The 20,549-nt window shown below is 37.4% G+C and overlaps 1 protein-coding gene across 3 annotated transcripts in view; it reads left to right on the top strand.

The window, feature by feature from the left end:
* Nucleotides 1-20,549, top strand: part of LOC135325121 (A disintegrin and metalloproteinase with thrombospondin motifs 19) — a 149,396-nt gene that overhangs the window by 34,681 nt on the left and 94,166 nt on the right. For all 3 annotated transcript variants that reach the window (XM_064502702.1, XM_064502701.1, XM_064502703.1), the window contains 4 exons: nucleotides 4,481-4,653; nucleotides 5,585-5,668; nucleotides 6,646-6,803; nucleotides 17,346-17,389. In XM_064502702.1, coding sequence (XP_064358772.1) covers nucleotides 4,481-4,653; nucleotides 5,585-5,668; nucleotides 6,646-6,803; nucleotides 17,346-17,389 — 459 coding nt within the window. The remainder of the gene's footprint in view (nucleotides 1-4,480; nucleotides 4,654-5,584; nucleotides 5,669-6,645; nucleotides 6,804-17,345; nucleotides 17,390-20,549) is intronic.

Raw genomic sequence — 20,549 nt, 5'->3', positions numbered from 1 at the left:
GCAAGGCTTCCTCACTTTGCTATTGCAGGTTATTTTACTTAATGGGCCTGGGATAAGTTATATTAGTTAAGCTCTATCTATACTTGGCGTGACATGCACTGAGCTAATATCGGCAAAAATTCATGATATGGGCACAGCCTTAAAGGTGAGTTGAAACAATAAAAAAGCTTTTTTAGCAATAATTGAGAGTTTAAAGTCAAATCCTAAGCGGAGTAGATTAATGAAGCAACTATAAAGCAGGTGGGATATGGGGCTCTCTGATATCGTCAAATTTTGCACTGCCGCTTTTGGTAGCGTTGTAGCTGTGTGACACTGAGAAATTACTGTCTTGGCACTTCTCAGCAATACGGACCTATCTTACAATAGCATCTCTTTCTTCTACAGTACTCGTGTGTGTCAGAATAGGCATTTGGGGACAGGTATTTATGCTGCTGGTTCTCAGCCAAATTGATCTCAAAGACTGGCTGTGTATCAAGCAAATGAAGCAAATGTGTATTGCCAATGTTGAATTATAATTATTAGAAGGAATGAATGTCTGTGCTGGAGGTGCTGAAGGATCACTACTGGAACTAACAGCTTTGCACACAGAGCTAGAAGAGACGATCAAAGAAGGTATTGTTCGATGGCCATTACTGTTGTGGGCTGGATTGAAAGACGCTGCACAGCCAAACTCGTTTGGGGAGAACAAAGAACCTGTTTTCTGTGTTTTGTGTTTTTTAGTTTTGTGGGTTCCCCTCCCCCCCCCCCCCCCAGTAATGGGAGGAGGGAGCTGCACTGAGGGAAACAGATGCTTTCTGGATATATATGAGTATGTCTGTATATCCTTTTGTTGAATGCGTGTGTGAGATAGATTTACGTATGTGAGCTAGTCACACACATACAGGCCTCACACCCCACACCTTTCTTAGCACATGGCTCATGAAGCCTTTCAAAGAGACCGGTTCACAAGTCTGTTAGAGAGAAAATATGAGAGACACGCTTGCTATTAGACCAAAGGGCCAGATTGCAAAACTGAGCTCTTTTCCTTCTGCCTAATCTGAGGCCCTTGTTCCAGCCTGGAGTTGTCCGTACATTGTACCGAGCTCATGGTAACGCATGGGTCACTTCGAGTGGGTGATCCCTTTGCATGCAGGCTAGCAAGCAAGAAATGCAGTAGATCTGGAGTTTTGAAGGACCTGTCCAGAGCACTGCAATTTCATTATGCTTAGGGTATCCAGGTTTTTTCCCCTGTGAAAAGAAAGTTTGGGGAATGATGGTGATGTGCTCTGAGGTCTGGGCTTCATGTGGGTGTGCAGGGAATGAACTCGAGGGCTGGTAAGTGTCCAGGTGTCCGGTAATCTTAGTCTCTTTGTAGTGTTGACTCAGTGATATGAGGCAGCCTGTTCTTGTAGTAGCTGAATTTTCAGCTCTTTAAGGGTCATTTTTGTGATTTTTATGGGTTTTGTTAGTCTACTGTTGTTTCCTCTTTATTTCATTTTGTATGTTAAATGTACTTGCCTATTGCCTGTTTTGGGCAGACATAATTGGGTACATCGATGAAAGGGAGTGGGTAGTCGGAGTGAGATGTGATCGGCATTGTGAGGAGCCCATATAGCAATTGCTCTCAAGTGGTCTGCTGAAAAACTGTCATAGATTGAAGCACGAAGATTTATTATTATTTATTATTTATTTTAGACCAGAGTATTTCTAGCCTTCATTTCAGTCACAGATAGTGAGACTGAGTAATATATTGATATGACTTCTTCATATTTTCCGTATCTACAGAAAAAAACTTAGGAGTCTTGTTGCACAGAACTCTCCTGTATTATTGATTTTTACTTTGGTAATGTAATTAAGTTTTTAAGCTGAATTTATATATCTTTAACCCCAAAAAGCAACTTTCCCATCTGATCTAATCTTTATATTGCTAGCACATGTATCGTTCATATAGGTATGTTTTTTGCAGGAGTTATTTTCTCTCATGCCCCATACCTTCAATAGTGAGCAATTCTTTGTAATTTTATCTACTTATGAAATGTAAAGTTATGTGTGCTTTTGCCCAACACCTGTTATGTAGCAGTAATCATGGCAGTGACTCAAATGCCACTGGTGTCAAAATTACTAATCCCATTTATTTAAAGGTCTTAGGGAAGAGAGAAAATTTTCAGCGCAATGAGATTGCACGTGATGGGGAATCTTGCCAGCAATTTGGAAAAGGTTGGCTGGCCAAGAACAAACTGTCCTCTGGCTGGTTAACCCGAGAGAGGTCTGAGGCAAATGATGGGCGCTGCCCCTCATAGCCAGCTTGTCTGCAGAGCAGTGCTGACTTCTCATCCTCTGCAATGCTGAAAGACAGAGCGTTGAAGACTGATTTTGAGGCTGCAGTGATCTTAATGTTTAGCACAGTGCTGTATTTTATTGTGGACTGCTTACTGTTGGTTGTGGGCAAAATTGTACTGCTAGTTAAAGCTTTCGGAGAAGTATGTTACAGACTTTTTCGAACAGTCATGCTAATGTTAATTTAAAAGTTTCTAACCAATAGCTGCTGTTCACAACAGAGGAGCAAACAAAGAATAAACTATGTTGCTGGAAGCTTTACTGGAGTCAGTCGCTGCTCCTCGGAGGATGGGGGGATTGACCAGATGGCCCATGAGAGGTCTTTTCTAACCCAAATGAGTTTACTATTTAAACTTAGAGCTGTAGCCTACTCTTTCCACATTAAATGCTTGTATGGTAAGTCATAGCTGTATAGCTCGTAGGGTGTGTTTTTGGCGCAAATCCTCACACTGAAGTTTCATTAAAAATGATTCTCAGAAGAGTGAGAAAAACACATATAATGTTTTATAAAGTAGGCCACAGTTAACAAACACAGGTAAGGCTAGGGGCTACTCGTATGCATAAGGTAAAGCAAGTGTCTGAAGGATCAGAACCAGAATGGTTGAAATTAATGTTATGTAGTGCATGCATTTGTCAGTTGTTTGTATTTCTATGCAAACAGGCACCAAGTCTTCTATTTATTTCTGTAAATTATATGCTCTTTTACTAAAACTGTATGCTTATGGGTGTTTGTAAATCTTATGTTGTTGCTAACTTCACTGGAATCAGTCAGCCCTGCATGGCTACTTTATACTTAATTATATACACGTTATATTAAATAACAGATCCATTCTTCCATTCTTCTTTTAAAGTTAATTTAAAATGAGTTCAGTGATTTGTAGGGCATGTTTCTAGCACTTTCCTGAAAAGTGACTCTTATGTTTTGAAGAGTATTGTGTTATAAAGTGGACTGCAGGAACTGTCCTATTAGAGATGGGACTGATGAATTGCAAAACACTTCCTTCAAATTTCTGAATGTTTGAATATTTCCAGAACATGTGTTTATAATTGTCATCCTGAGCATCAGTTTTGTTGGAAATGGAGAGGCAAGTATTGCGTTGTGGAAGTTGAAAGAAATTTCCGTTGATTTCAGTGACTTCAACAAGATCAGTCCCCTAAATTTTAGGTCCTCTGAGGGGATCTGACAGAGTTTGGCTGTTACAACAGGGATTTTTGTTTTATATTTTGTTTTAAGTTAAATTATTTTAAATAGCATTGTTAACTCTTGCATACCAAGATATCAGACCACCTTCTTACTCAAAGAATTTCTGTATAATAAATTAATATTTCTTTTTCTGTATTTTCTGAAGTAATAATGGCGATCTTGTCACATTTTTGGAGAGGAAACTTGAATTTAACAAGAGCAGTAACCTCTGGTTTACCATAAATGTAACAAGGTTTTGATTTGGAGCTTTCTGTAGGTTTAGAAGCTTGTAACCAGGGTTTGGTTTTGATTGGCTTATTTTAACTGCATATAATGCAAGCAGCACTGACATTGAAATCCTGATGGTTAAACTTAAGAGTTTTTTTCCCCCACAAACTTATATGCTACACGTAATTCTTTACATCATTCATCTGAAACAGTTTGATCTTTCATCTTTACAAATCAGTGAATTATTCCATATATTTTCTTGATGCTGAAATCATGGCATGGCAAATCCAAATTTGTTATCTTTTATGCTCTTAGGCAATGATTTCTTTGCATGTTTTTCTGTGTGTTCTGAAGATGGGTAGATAATATTTCTGCAGTCTCAGTGAGACTACTTTTGTGTTGAACGTAATGTTAATTTAGTTTTCTCCTGCAAGCCAAAACAGGAGAGGTGCTCATTTATAAATATGTTAGGTGAAAGGATTCAAAGAATCTGACTGGCTTTATTTAAGCAGCAGGATAAGATTCCTGCTTCACTGGTATGAACTAACATTTACACATAGTCTAGGCCTTCCATTTGAGCCTGATAGCACTGACAGTGCAAAATAAGTATATATCAGAGTTCATAGTTATTACAGTCTGTGTAATCAGTTATGTCATTTTCATGGATAGCAAATCCTGAAAGTATTAGAGCAACCTTATATTAAGCCCATACTGTTAAGGATGTGTTCACTGAACAATGTTTTTATTTTACAGATAAAAGAAAATCCAAGAATCAAAAAATATCAGAGAGTGGAAGAGGAAAAAGATACTCTTACAAATTACCTCAAGAGTACAATATAGAAACTGTTGTGGTTGCAGATCCAGCTATGGTTTCGTATCATGGAACAGATGCTGCCAGACGATTTATTCTAACTATCTTAAACATGGTAGGATATTTAAAATTCATTTTGGCCACAATGCATGCACAGTGGACTGATTTCATTACTTTTAATTATTCTGACCGACCACCTGTAAGAGGGCAGTCAGTGAACGTCAGCTGGTTGTCAGGGTTTTCCGTGTGTGTTTTGAAAGCCATGATGCTGTAGACCTGTCTATATCATCTGGTTTTGTACCTTCAGCAATGAAGCAAGAAAGTGGGAGTTGACCAAGATGATTTTTAGAAGCCATTTAGAAACCATTTTTGCTGCTGTTTGGAAATTGGGGTGTTGGATGAATTCTTACAATCCATGCTTGTTATGAAGACGTGACAGCGTCAGTTAGAAGATGTGTGATCATCATAGTGGCTGAAGGAAAAAAGGGTAATGCACTCAGAAGATTACATCCCCTCCCAGCTGTAAATGAGGCTGTGGTACACTGGTTTGGTGCATAAAGCAATGAAAAGTAGCACCGTGATGTGCAAGGAAAGGTAATTCACCAGAGAAGGAGCATACAATGAAGAATAAGTGAAAACTTGAACTATTCTGTATGAGAGGAAGAGTTATTGCCATGTCCTGGCTTGGCCCGGTTGGGCCATGATCCTGCATTTAGCAGAGCAGGAACTTTCATGTGAATAGTGTTACATGCATATATAAGTATTTAGAGAAACAGACTACAGTATATAAAGTGATCATGGTTTATTAGGGTCCTTTTTGTATTCCCAGGCCAAATACTACTTTAGCTTTGTTTTCCTTCAGAAGACCAGCCCAATGTAATAGCCACCAGGTGATTATAGGTTCTTTTCAAATGATAGAAAATTAAAGCAGTCATGCTAAAATATTGTAAAGTTGTGAAGTTCTTTAAATTATGAATTTTGATATTTTTAGTCTACAGTGTACTGTGTGCAATAAAAGCACCTGTTTTGATTATTTTTTATCCTAGGTTTTTAACCTTTTCCAGCACAAGAGCCTTGGACTGCAAGTGAATCTTCGGGTGACTAAGCTTGTCCTGCTTCATGAGACGCCAGTAAGAATATACTACCTTTGTCTTAGCCTGTAGAGGGCAATGCCACTTTGCTTGCTGCCCCATGAAGGCATGCAATCACTTTCAAGGCTGGCGTGTTTTCTTAGTTAGCTTCTTTGTGTATTATTTATTTATTTACAGTGATGGGCGGCCCTAGTAAAGGTTAAGCTTTTCCTAGTCTATGTGCTGTACGTACTGAGATTTTTCTGTCCCTGCAGCTGAAAGTCAGTCAAAAAAAAATAAAAAGAAAAAGTGGTCTGTGGTCTGTTTCTCTGTGCAAGTTGGCTAGATCTTCTTTTTTAAACAAACAAACAAACAAAAAACCCACTTATATTCTGTGTTCTGCTTTATGAACTCCTTTAAACTGAATGGAAAATAGAAAGGAAATTGATATTTTTTCTTTGTCAGCCAATTGTTAGACAAACAGTGCCGTGATACAGCATTATTCTTTCATTGCATATGTTTCAGGCATCATTTCAAATCGTGTTCTTTTTGCTTTCTGAAGAGAGATGAGTCCAACAGGTATCTCGAATAACATTTTGTAATGATGTATAGTTTGCATATAATATTTCAGGGTAGTATAATCCTAATTTCTTGTTTTTTCTACAAAATATTGTTGGAATCCTTCCACATTTTAGTTGGTTAACAGGGAAAAAGGTATTCCGTTATCCATGTTTCTAATATGTGCATTTTAAAATACTGTATTTCTTTTAATGAGTAAGAAAATATTTCTTTTTTTCAATGTCCTCTCAGCAAGAGGAGAAGTCTCATTTCATATTCAAATGCTGGATCTTCACATCATTAATCTTTACTTCCCTAAAAGTAGTGGGGAAAAAAAAGCACATATAAGGAGAATTTAGGTGAACAGATCTACTGTATGCATCTGAATGCAGTATCTTCACCAGCATTTTTGAAGTGAAGTGCTTAATTTTATATACAGAATCACAATTCTAACAAAATCAATTGGTTTTTATTTCCAGGCAGATATGTATATTGGACATCATGGGGAAAAAATGCTGGAAAGCTTTTGTAAATGGCAACATGAAGAGTTTGGCAAGAAGAATGATATACACTTAGAAATGTCAACCAGCTGGGGAGAGGACATGTCTTCAGTTGATGCAGCTATACTTATCACAAGGTAAAATACTGAAAGATGGACATTAAAAAATAGGCAGTAGCATAATGAGAACATTATAGAACAAGAATACCTCAAATGTATTATGGGGTGATAGGTGACTAATATAGTTTGGGTTTAGTTTTGCAATGGGAAAGAGTGTAACTAGAGGCTTCTTTCCAGAATTCTAAGATGGGAGTTAATTTGAGGTCTTTTTAGAGATTGAAGTTAAGAAAAAGAAGGTGGTAAAGAGAATCAATCATTCAGAAAGCATAAGTTCTGGATGGTAAAGGTGTGAAATGGTCACCTCTTGTTTCTTCTTTAGCTATGTAGCTATAGGTTAGATGGCTCTTTGCATACGCCTTCATTTAATAAAAGACAGCACACACAGCCCATAGATGTTTTTCATTCAAAAGACAAAAGCATACTTAGACCATTCAAAACTGGATCAGCATGGCCTTAGGCACATCACATTAGACTTCCCTCGTTTGTAAAATGAATGAAAAAGCTTTGATTTGTCTGTAAGGAAGTTGGTCCTTGAGATGTCAGTTAGCAAACACTAGATATTTGCCTTGAAACTAAGGGTTCAGGGACTAATATGTTTCACTGTGTGCTCAAGGTACGTAATGTTGCATGGTATGTGCTCTGCAGCCTTACAGGTTTGATCCTGCATCTGTAGTCCCTTGTAGCACTAAATAGGAAGCCATGCACACGTTCAGAAGGAAATATGCCTCCAGATCACCTCCTTCCTTCCAAGCAGATGCTGTCATGGTTTGGGCTTGAAGTGGTGGTACAGGGAGAGGCATCTTGATGTTCAGTCAGCACACAACCCAGTACCCATATATTGTAAAGGGAAGGACAGAACTGCGCTCTAGGGTGGGACTTAGTCTTATTTTGAAGTGGAGTTTGGATGATGACCTTCAGAGGAGCCTTCCACCCAAAATTTCTGTGATTCTGTGTATTAGAATACCATTGTACTCTGCCATGTTGGTTGGTCCTGTGGAATCCTAAAACCATGTGTAACATTCAAAATTACATACATCCTTTTAACACTTATTCCGGGCAACCTCACTTGGAGTTATATACATTTTGTAGTTAAAATTAGCTGACGTTCTAAATACTGCGATATTTACAATGTGCTTCAATTTTCTGAAGCAGAAAAATGCTTCCCTAAAATTCCCTGTTTCTTTGGGGAGATGCTCAACCTTTCAGAGTTTGTCTGCTGTTGCCTATTTCCCTGATCTTTGCCACATTATGGTAATTATGAGGAAAGTATATTGGAAGTGGGAGACGCTGAAGTCCAAACTCTGTGGTTACAGCTTTTTTGCTGCTTCTGCTGTTTAATCTCTTTCCTTTCCTTTGAAAGGCCCATACCTTTCTCTTCTTAACCTACCCCATCCTCCTGTATTTATTGTGTTCTGTCTGTTATATGGATTGTTGGCTCTTTGAGGGGGAAAACTATATTTGTTACACATTTATATATTAGCTGAACAGTAATCCTTCACTGAAGTTCCTCTGAACTGCTGTGGAAGATATAATAAATTGTAATAACAAATAATGCTCCCTGCTTTATTGGCTCATCAGAAAACATCCTTGGGATGACAGACTGCAAGACTGCAAGGAGTTTATCAGATTAAGACCTGGATGTGATTTTAATAGCAGTGAGTGTGTTGATGGGGGAACACTCTAGATGGAGAAGAAAAAGTGTGAGTGGCAGGAAAGAGTGGGCTGGGGCCAAACACATGAAGAATCACTGAGTATCATGGTACGAGGCTGATGAGCAAAACTAAAGAGGAGTAGAGCTGTTTGTATCTAGTTTCAGTTGTGAAAAATAGGCGACTATGGTGTGTTCGATTTTTAAAAGTGTTGGTAGTTGAGTGACCTCTCACTTATCCCCTGGTTCCCAAATCAGTGGAGACAGTCAGCAATATCCGCATCTTCGACAGGAGCTTGGAGGAGCCCTAGATCCTTCAGAAGTGCATCTCAGGCTCTGCCAGGAGAGTGAGGTTTAACATGCAATAGTTTCACAAGGTGAGCCTTTCTCCCAGATGTAATCTTCAAATCTGGTGTCTCAGCTTAATGGGTACATTAGGAAAAACCTTACGTTTTGGTCTGTTGTTGCAGGTTGCACTCCTTTAGCTTGTGAAGCTCATCCCGGCAATGAGATATTGTGGAAAAGCATGTAACACCTCTTTCCTCTGTTTTTCCCTCTTCTGCCTTAATCAGCCTTTATGGAAGGCACAGAAGAGTTCTGAATTGATGCAAGTGAGGTGTCAGTTTGAGAGACGGTGGTCTGGAGAGGTCTTTTGCAGCCTCTGTGTTCAGCCACAGAGCTTTCTGAATTTCAGATAGCATTTCTAAATGGCGAAAGGGCTTCCAAATTTTGGAAAGCCTAATCACACTTTACGACATGCTTTTCTGATGTCCTTTCAAATAGTAATGATCTTCTGATTTGTATTTAATTTCTTTTACTTTTTTTTAGAGTAAATGTACTGCTCAGTTTCCAGGACATAGAGGTACAGAGCAGGGAAGTGATTGGCCAGAGGTCAGGTAGTAAGTCAGTGTTGGAGCCAGAAATTAAAGATCTGTTCTGACTTTTTTTTCAGCGGTATTATTCTCTGGACTATACTGCCTCCCATCCCGGAGCTGCTTTAGCTGCTAATAAATCATACCAGTGTGGTTTGCTGACTGTGGGAATGTTTTGCTAATCCAGGCTCCCTCTGCACATCATCAGGTTTATGGTATAGCTAACCCCATGTGTGGCTGCACTTGTGTGTTTTGTTAATTCAGAGAGTCTCATTCTGTTTTACAAACACAGAACAGGCTCCCTTGTCAAAACTTACAAACAGCTTTGGACAGCAGACCTGCTTTATTGAGAGAAATAATTTTGTTTAGACAGATGAACACCAACTGCTTGATATTTTTAAAGCAAAAATGTAAAGTTTTGATTATCTAACACATTCTGTGGCAGGCCTCCTAAAACTTACCCACCCCTCCTTTTTGTGTAGCATGGTAACAGCAGCAAGAGTGCTTTGAAAAGGCTGTACTGTGCTTCCTCATGCCAGTTGTTTCTAGTAACCAAAAGAGTTAGAAACAAGGTACTGAGTATCACTCTTCTGCTGAGCTATTTTTAATGGGTAACTATAAAGAGCAAGATGTGCATGCAATAGAGACTGTTATTCAACAATCAAAGAGCTGTCATAGCTTTTTCATGAAAAAAGGTACTTTTCAAGACTTATTTCTGTATTTGTTGTATAAAGCTGAGAGCACCCCCCCCCCCACCTTTTGTTTTCTGTGATGGCAAAATGGGCTGTGATATTACCTGTGAATATATTAAGAATTTGATTATTTCACTTTACTGTAGTCCTACTTCAGGCTGTGAGGTTTTTCTTTAGTTTTCCTTTATATTGACTTATTCTGATGAAATAATGACATGTTTAAAATGTGGTGTCATAAAGTAAAAGGAAGAGGAAAAGAAAAAGTTTGTATAGTGTGTGTAGAAAGGATCACCGAGGAGGTTTGTTATAAGGAGAATGTGAGAATTAAGACAGAAATCGTTTTAAGGACTCTCTTGATAAAACAATCTGATTCATAGTTATGAATTAGCACTGTTACTTTAGCTATTATACATATCACAGAATAGTTGGGTTTGGAGGGGACCTCTGGAGATCATCTGGTCCAAATATGGACCAAATGTATCAGGAAGTGTTTTCCTCTGTGGAAGAGTAAACTTCGGTACATCAACAGTGCCTCCTTGCCTTTTAAGCTATAAAGTGCAGCTGCACAGGGAGAAGCCTCAATTTCTGTGACTACTGAGAGGATATTAGTAGTCACTATGTAGGAAGATATCTGCAAAGATTGTCTGGTCTGAATAGCTTAACTGGAAGTAAGGCAGAAAAAGGCCCATGGCATCCACAGTTGCTCTCTGTTCATATATTTGAGTTCTTACCAGACCCCTGTTGCAGTCAAGATTATCAAGCCTTCTAAGTATAGAAAAAAGGATACAGGAATGATGCGGGACCTAACTTCAATCGTATCTATCTGCCTCTCCAGTCCACAGGTGTGTGTCACAGTGATTTTTGGAAAAACATATAAATATGCAGATCAAAAAGTTGCGGTTGTATTCACTTTCTCTGAACTGCCCTTTTCACATGTGTGTGTGATGGGAAAGATCTCTGTCTTAATATTTAGCTGATACGCTGTGAAGGTGCAGTATTGCTGTATAAATCAGCAGATTATTCATGTTTATCTACAGTATCTGTAGTTCCTTCACTCCAGATCATATGTAAGTAAAACAATGTTGTGAGGAATTTTCACTCTTAGGAATGATTGATTCTCTAACAGTAGAAAATGGTGTAAACAGTACTTAGATTGTCTAAATGTTATTTCATTTTTCAAACGTTTCCAGAACATGGAATTCTCCCCAAAGCTGGAACAAGAATTTATTAAGCATTGCTGTTATCTTCTAACGCGCAAGAGGATTACTGTTCCTTACAGTGGTATAACACAGAGTTCAGACTCAGTTCTGACTTTGCTCTTTACTACTTTTCTGATAATTATTTGCACCAAAAATCCCTCATGTTCAAGAAAGTGGGAGGTGGAAAGCTGTGAATTGCTAATGTGGCAGGTTCTCCCAGAAAGATTGCTGAGTCTGGCTATCCAGAATTGGTAAAACGTAAAGGGATAGAGATTTGGTTATTAAACTGTTACTGCTAACTCTGAACTTCCAGTGAAATGCAAAACCCTGTAAAAATGAGTTCCTGAGAGTTAGCATAGTAAGAGAAGAAAAGATTCTTAATTTCATCTTTGTAGTTTTTCCATTGTTGTAATCTCAGTACTGCCAACTGCCCTGCTATTTTTGCAAAGTTTTGCTGTATTTACTGTTTTTTCTTATGACAGCAGCAGCAGATATCAAGGGAGTTCATGAGAACCTCAGTTGTCCTTAATTTTGTGCATTCCTTAATAGGATTGCAGGCACAGAACAAAGTGTGGAAACATGCAAACAGCAGATCTTAGACCTGGAAGGTTGTTCTTTTTAAAAAAAAAAAAAAAAAAAAAAAAAAAAATCCTGTGTATTTGTCACAGCTTTAAGAATTCTATATTTTTTTCTCTTGTCTGTTTTAAAAATCCCACTAATTTTAAGTCATCCTCAGGCTATTTATTTTTCTCTTCTGACTTTCAAGGTGTCCGAGAAGCTGACAATATTTGTAATACTATATGTGAGGAAACTCTGCATGACTTTACCTATCCCTGTCAGCTTGTTTTTTAGAGCTGTAGTGCTCAGGCTACACATGTTCCATTCAGTAATGTCTTTCACTCTTACTGAGCTGTTATATTTCATCACATGCACCTCAACTTGATTTTAAAACTTTTTATGATTATGTAGACTGGCCTCTTAGCATTAAATTTAGTCAGTTATTTTTACACTTGATTAGTACTATGGGTAAGAAATGTGGCTGACCTTAATATAAAGATTTTAAAATAAAGGCGGATTATTTGTGTTCTGAAGTAAATTGCTGCTATGGTTATTTAGAAATATGATGCAACTCTTAAGTCTGAAAGTAATGTAATTTGTGTCATTTCAGCTTTCAAACATGAATCTCTTCATACGCTTTGCAGCTAAAGAGCTGTTAGAAAGCTCCTCCCTATGTAAATACTTCTAGGCTGCAGTCAAGTCACAACTCATCTTTCTCTTAGATTAAGTAAGAGAGCTTTTTAAGCCTGTTTTCTAGACATGTAATCATTCTCATAGCTCTTTCCAGACCTTTTCCTATTTTTCAAATGGTTTTTTGAAGCTTAAGCACCAAAGTTGGGCACAGCAGCATGTGAACCATTGTACTAGTACTACTGCCATCTCTGATATTTTCCTGCATGTGAACTCTTGTACTAGTACTACTGCTATATGATATTTCTGATATCTGATATCTAAGGGGAATGTTCACTTCCTTGTATAAAACTCCTCATGCCTGTGTTTTCAAATGCCTATTTTCCATTTTTTTGTCCTTTTCTACTGTCACATTGTTACAATAACTGGTCTGCTTTGGGGGTCTAGTTTGTAAAATACAAATTTTTTAGCTGAGCCATCTGAAAAAATTGATTTGTCTTTATTGCCATCTGCATTCTACTCGATTTAAGTTCAGTTGCAAACTTTACCAGTAGTGCTTTCCTGTTTTCTTCTGGATCATTGTTCAAGGCTATTGCCAAGTCTAGATTCTGTAGGACTTGATTCAAAAACACCTTGCTTGGCTTTTGTACTTATATTTCTTTTTCTGTTTTGAGATAGTCTCATACTCGATTCACTTACCACAGTTTTGAGCTGCCATTTTTTAACTGGACTGATACATGACCTTTAGAAGACAACCTATTCATATCATTGTTTTTAATCTTGGTTCAAGTTTAAGGAGCCAAAGCCATCTGTCAGCTACTTTAAATATTTAATTTTAGCATTTGCTGACTCTTCTAAAATACGCAGTGCATTTGAGGCTTACTCTGAAATTACTAAGCCCTTTCTGAAATAGCACCTGTGATAATAAGACTGTTTGTTTAAATTCCCAACCTAATAGTGTATGATTTATCTCATGGTTGGTAACTTCCAAAATTGATTTTCATTTAATATTTTTTTTAAAAAGTGCCTCGGTTGGTGTGTTTCATGGACTTAATTTATATACTGAACTCTTTTCAGAACACTCTGTAATGTGAAAAGACAAGAACATTTACAGCATTGTCATTTTTCAGTTGGTACAATCTGAATGAAGACATTTTTAGCATAGTGAAAATGTTATTTTGCCAAGGGGGCCACTAATTGCAACTGTTCTATATAAAAAACCTTGCAATTTGTGAAAATTTCGGCATTAACCCCCAAATCTCTTATATCTTTTAAATAAATAAATAAAGATTAATATCCTAGACTCTACATCAATGATGGCAGGAGAAATTTTGTTTGATGTAGACCCCAGTTCCAAATCTGCCATTACACTTGTCAAAATTATCAACATTAGAGAAGTTAGGAAATGGAAAGCAGGGTGAAAGACAAAATGAAGATGTGGTAGGCTGGTAGAATCCATTATCTGTCCTCTGTGTTTCCATATGGGAGGAAATGGTAAATCAGTTTGGACAAGAAATAGATCTTTTGACTGGTGTGCCTAAAATAAGAGTTTAACTTATCTAAAGTGACAGATTGGTGCAAACTCTTCATAGAAAATTAAGTCTGATTTCTCCTTTATTCTTCCTCTGCTGTTCTTCCTGTCTTCTGTTGTATATCCCATCTACACATCCGGATTTATTTTAACAAAGAGTATAATGAGATGCTTTATATTTGGAAACTGGATAGTTAGTCTTTGTTTTGTCCTGAAGGCACTCTATAGTGCTATATGTTACTGTTTAAAAAATTCACTAAATTGATGTAGTTTCTTAACAATGGAGTAGTAGTTACCCATTCTTGCTTAGAATTCTTTCCTACCCTTAGCCAGTTCATTCAAGCTTGGAAATCTGTCATAAATCTCATGAAAGCTCCTTTTTTCTCTCCCTTGAATAAGGGCCTGCTTTCCCCTCTGTGTGCATGCTAACTACCCATTAAGAGTAATGGAAGTTGTGTGCTGGGTACTGATTGGAAAGGGATTTCCGTGCATTTTAACCACAGATTCCAGCTTTAGATGTTAGCTTCAGAGTTATTTATTTGTGCCACAAAATCTTCTATATGCATTAACGATAATACTAATATAATGCGAAATAATAGGGCTAAGGCCCTGTTATTGTTAAGAAAAGGGAGGAAAAGAACAAAGGCAAATAACCGCAGTGGCTGGACTTCCTTTAGGGCTTTGCAGTGTGCTTCATTGCTCTGTTTATACCATCTGATGCTTTGGAGGTGTTCGTATCCTCTCTTTTGTGTAGTTTCAGCATGACGATTGAATGTAACGAATAAGAGACTGTAAACTAGTGTGTTTTGTATCAATAAATTGCATTTAATAGTAACAACAGGTGTGGAGCTAGATAGATGAGTGTGCAGGTGTATGTATGTGTGTATATGTATGTTTGTATATGTGTACATATACATGTGCACACACACTGGAATGTAGGCATAATATGATATATTTAAGTTATCTTGTAGGAATTAGAGAACAATTTCTGTGCGAGTCATTTGTAGGTCTATCTAGAGCTGTAAATCTTTACTAAGGAGCCTAGTCTCAAATGCATGTAATGCATCCTTAGAAAATAGTGAAGGTATTGCATTGTTTTCAGTGTAAATAAGGAACTAAGACTGGCATATAGCACTTCCCTCTTGCCGAAACATAGCAGTGCCGTTTCCCCCAGCTCTGGGATGCATAGTCTAACCATAGCTGGACTCAGCCAGCAAGGGAAAACAAAACAGAAACAACTTGGTATATGAGAAGAAAGCTATTACATAAGCAGAAACCTCTTGGACATTAGTAACTTTCAAATGTCAGATGGCCGCCTTTTAAATTTGAAGGCATGCTCTCTCTTTTTGACTTGTTGTAACATCAGTTAGTATTTATGGTGGTTGTACGTGTGTACATGGGGGACCCATCTATGTCCTTCGATTGTCTCTATGCATGTTCTCTTGCTTCACCACAAGTACCACATTTCTAATCGTTCTGTCATGTTGCTTAACAATACAATAAGTCCCTTGTGTGACATAGCACAAAACAAAGAATTGTGTTACAACCCAGTGCATTAATGCAATTCGTTGCAGGTTCAAAAAAAAGGAAAGAACTTCCTTCTGTGTCTGATTATAGTTGCTTGTTCACCCCTTTTGGCTCCATCTCTAAGGCTCATCTAAGTGGCTTCCCAGAGTTTCTTTATCACTTTTTTCTGAGGATTAGTTTCTCGTGCTGCTGTTCTGCTCAGTAGTTGTCTGGCAGTGGGCACTGCAGAATCCAAAGCTAAAACGCCACGTCTCTGACTGTGTGGCCTTTAACAAGTGTCAGAAATTTGCCAGCCTCTTGAGATTGCTCTTGGGCCTAAGTCGCTATGTGGGAATAGTCTGTGGGAAGCAAACAGCAAACAAAAGGCACTTGGAGTAGTTGCATCTGCAAAAATGGTAAGTATCGCCAGTCTGCTCTCTCTTCTTAAGCACCAAACAGTTCTTGTAGATGCTAGCAAACGTCTAGTTACTGGATAGTAACACCCCTGTAAGAAATTTTTTGAAAGAAAACGAGCTTTGATTATTTGGTACTGTTCCATAAAAAGGCAACATTTGGAAAGGAAAAGTGAGGTGCAGCCTAACCCATATTAAGAGGACTGCTTAACTGACTTCTAACTTCAGTGTTTCTTCTGGAGCTGTTAGGAGGTGTAATTATCTGATTGAATCTTAGCCCTGCCTTAATAGCTTAAAAAAGCTTAATAAAAGGTTAACTGACTACATTGTCCTCAGTTTACAGGCACACATCAAATGCACACTTTGGAACTTTCTGGATATAAAAAGCAAAGACCTTTACTCAAGGAATAATATTTAATAACTAAATCAATATTGGAAGCAGGAAATCCATATATAGAGTAATTCTTTGCAGGATATATCAGATATTAGTAAACTTCCACTGATCCACACCCACACCTAGCTTCATAGATGGCATAGAAAGATAGAGTATCTCTGGCCTGTATGCCAGTTTAAAAATAGGGGACATTACTCCCTGGTGCAACAAAAGAGCAAAAGCTTCTTTGTTTGAGCACAGATCTGAATAAAATTCAGGAGATGCAGTGCATGTGCAGCTTAGATGCAGTGCATGGTTTTTTTTCCACTTTATGCATATCAGCAGCCCTATCTTTTGTTTTAAAATAAAATATTAACGTGAGTTTTAAAATCAACATTCCATTAAAAGAAGCTTCTCCTTTATTCTGTTGATAACTTTGTCATTAGTCTCTGAGGATAGGTAAAATAGCTGTGAAATTGAAATGAATCATAAGCAGATGCTGTTCAGCATAGGGATAAAATGTTTATTCCACTTGATGCAGTTAAGTCATCTTATTTATAGAGCTATGGCTGGAATAAAAACTGGGCCTTTGCCAAGTGAGCTGATTTGTAAATTTTCTGCTATGATGGGGTGGATGCCCTAGCAGAAATGCATGTGTTTATTCCATGTTTCCTTCTAGTCATTTTTACTATTTTCTTATGAGCACAAAAACTGTCTGTAATACCACATCTAGAGCAAAGATAGTCACTGCTGCTTTTGAATCTGATGCTGAGCGTTACAGATGCTTTCATTTCAAATGAGAGAAAGACCAACTTCTGCAAACTTCTGAAGACTAACTTTAGACATACATTTCAAGAGACTGGAATGGAGAAAAAGCAGAAGTTATGTACAATGCAACTTAAATACATGGTACATTTTTTGTCACCTGACTACTCCTAAATCTCTTCTGAGGTTAAACTAATGTTAAAGTGCTCTGGGTAATCCTGGCCTTTGCTTCCCCATGGTCTCTGCTGAGACAATAGAGTTCTGTAGTTATTCGTTGAGCCATACAAAGTATTTGTAAATAGGTCACAGAGTTGCTACCAATATGATCATTTGGCTTGCTTAACACTTTTCTTTTTCCCCCTCCCAATTCTAGGAAGGATTTCTGTGTACATAAAGACGAACCGTGTGATACTGTTGGTAAGTAAATATATGCAAGAAACTGTTTATATAGACAGCTTCATAAGATGACTGTTACAGATATGTGAAGCTAAAAGAACGCAACGGCATCTGTAATGGATATTTTTAACTAGCAAAAGTTGTCTAAAATCCAATAATACTTTCTTATATTTGTATACGTTGCTAACAAAATAGTGTATATGAGTGAAATGTTTCTATCTCGTTCTTTTAACAAATGCTTTAAAGCTTTATTCTTTTAAATCTCATTGAAACTTTAATACTGAATGGTTTTAATATTTTAATATTAAACAAGGGTCTCAAGCTAAATGAGGATGTTCATTATGTATTTAGCATGCAGTGGATTTATCTTTAGTCAGAATATGCCTATGATTTTTAAAAAGTTTTCATAAGACTATAATGCAATGGAGTAATAGAGGGTTTATTAACTGTGTGTAACTTTTCAGAAACATCAGGATGTGAACTATTGTGCAAGACATTCTGGCAGCTGCAATTAAGTGAGTGCTAGCTGCACATGGTTTTTCTATCAGTTGTCATTAATTTAGCTCGCACTCTTGGGAGGACAGCTTTTCAATATAAAGGTCTGGTGGGAGAGGTAGTAATTGCCATGTTGGGCATGAAAGATTCAAACTTATTTCTGGTCTGAACTGATAAAACTTTTATTCATCTAATGTCATGGCATGTTTTTGTACCCTAGAATTTCATTTGGCTGATGGCAGTGGCAGCCTGTGACATTTCTTTAAGTAAATACAAGCTTTCCAAATCTAAATAGTTTCAGCAAGATTAGGACAACAATAATGGACCGTTAAACTATTGTAGTCCACAGTCAGATTCTGAGTGGCATGCTTGTGCTCCCTCTTAGGTAGAGAAGAAGTAGGGATTTTTCCATCTTTTTTTCTTTTTTTTTCTTTTTTCTTTTTTTTTGACCTGTTTCGTATCAGTAGCAAAGATTTGAAGAGAATTCTGATCTAAACTGTATTATCTCACTTTTTCTCAGTCCTCTTACTATTTCTTCATCCCAAGACTATGTGAGTATGTCTGAGGAGGATATCAATAAAGAATCTTTCTAAATGAAGAATATTTCTAAGTGGAATGTTTCTCCCAGCAGTTAGTGATTCAAAATGCAGAGTGTTTTTCCACTAATTGATGCCTCGGTCTTAGGTGAATTTGGTATAAGTGTTTAGTGTTCAGAGGCTCTTTCGTTTTGTCATGTGACAAGACAAAATGCTCACAAAGTGCTTCCACCTGAAAGAGGAAGTGATTTGACAAGAAAAGTCTTTAGTAATCTTATGCAGTATCTAAATTGAAGATCAGAGCTGGCAATATATCTTAGTCAGGATTTCCCCATGCAGAGCTTAGGATGGGAAATATTAAACTGTTGCATCAAGGATGTAAATTGTCTAGGTTTTGAAGCCTCTGAAAGCAGTGATTCTTGTGAATTATGTGACTAACAGATCAGAGCCATCAGCCCCTCTGGGAAGCCTTTGCCTACTGGACGTTGATGCAATGATGGGTTACTTAGAATAGGCTGGTATCTGGATTTCACAGATGAAGTGATGGTATTCAAAGGATTTTCCTTGAAAAATGTTTTGTCTTTAGTTGAATCTTGGAGGGAATAGAATGACTGTTCATCTCCGAATTTGTCCCTAGAACGGTAAGTGAAGTGAAAGAACTGGCTGACGTATAAGTCAATGAGACCTCTATGGTGAGGAAGCTTGGATGAAACGTGCAAGTGAAACAATATGTTGGTAGTAAGTATGCAGAAAACTATGGGTTTGTAGTATTAACACGGTGATGAGCAAAATGCTTGTCTGGCTGTTTTTGCATTTTGTGGGGTGACTTCGCCACACTGGATATAATTGGTTAGTATTTTCTTCAGGAATTGAAACTTACTTTGTATGTGTAGCTCTTCCCATGTAACTTGAATTGTGGGGCAAAAGCCAAGATTGCTTATTTCCTGTTGTTTCAACAGTTATTATATGAATATAATTCTTAGTTTTCCATATGAATGGGTAAAAACACAGTTTTGAAATACCACCTTTCCCAGAATTCAATGTATCATTTTTTTTCATGTGCATTTCAGTTGCATGGGCCCATGCTCACTATTATCAAGTTAATCTCTCTGAAACATATATCAGCCATCATTTGTGAGCTAATCTAAGGAACAGTGTTGAAAAACTAGGGAGAACTTTGTGCTTTCTCTTAGAGAGAATATTTAAATCATCTTACTAGGATGCATGCATTACATCAGTATCTTTAGGATTGCAATTTTAGATATAAAGGCATGAGTACCTGTAGAGGGATGGCTGTTTCAGTTTAGCATCTTGTATTTTTGCTTTTGTTCTCATTAGGTTCTGAAAATCCAAAAGTTGATTTTTAGGCTCAGATTAGATCATGTGTAAAAGTTTGTTCAAAGATAAGCAGAAGTAGTTTGATCTTACTGTAGATCTTCATACACCACGTTTATAGGCAAAGGGGAGACGGCACATTCCAGGAATGTTTAACCTGCTGTAAATTATAAAATTTGCCAAAGGAAGTAGATGAAAAATGCTAATGCAGTATCAACTGAACAATTCCCAGCTGTCCAAAGTTTGCAAAAAAAGAAAAAAAAATGGATACACCACAATACAGACTTTCATCTACAGTGAAGAGAGTAATAAGGCAATTCTCTGAAATGTTAACGTAACTGTAGATGTACGTGAGGCAGTCAAGGTGTTCTTTGTAGCAAGTTACACAATGCAGAAATGAAAGTCTTGAGAAAGAAACATTACAGGATGGATTTCATTATTGGAAAGGATTGTCGTGTTGGATCATAGTTCTTCTCAGTGATGGATACTACACAGATAACTTAGATTTATTGTTTATTCATTAAATGCCAAGAATCACAGTTTTCAGACTGGACATGTATACCCACTTAAGCTAGCTGGAGTATGTGCCAGTATTCAGTTATACAGACAAAATTTTCATGTATTTAGGTGGCAAATAACACTTTTCTGTGTTTCCTGTTGTATTCTGCTTGAAGTACAGGGCTTGTGCACTCTTCAATTAGTACTTTTTCATTGTGTCTTAGAATAACAGAGTGATTTATATGATGATTTAATGGTTTAACATTAAGCAAGAGCCCTGTCAACCAAAAAATGTTTACTCAAAATCAAAAACATGT

Source organism: Dromaius novaehollandiae, chromosome Z (genome assembly GCF_036370855.1).
Source record: "Dromaius novaehollandiae isolate bDroNov1 chromosome Z, bDroNov1.hap1, whole genome shotgun sequence".
Lineage (NCBI taxonomy): Eukaryota > Metazoa > Chordata > Aves > Casuariiformes > Dromaiidae > Dromaius > Dromaius novaehollandiae.
Note: the sequence above shows the minus strand (reverse complement) of the source record. Positions and strands in the feature narration are given on the sequence as shown.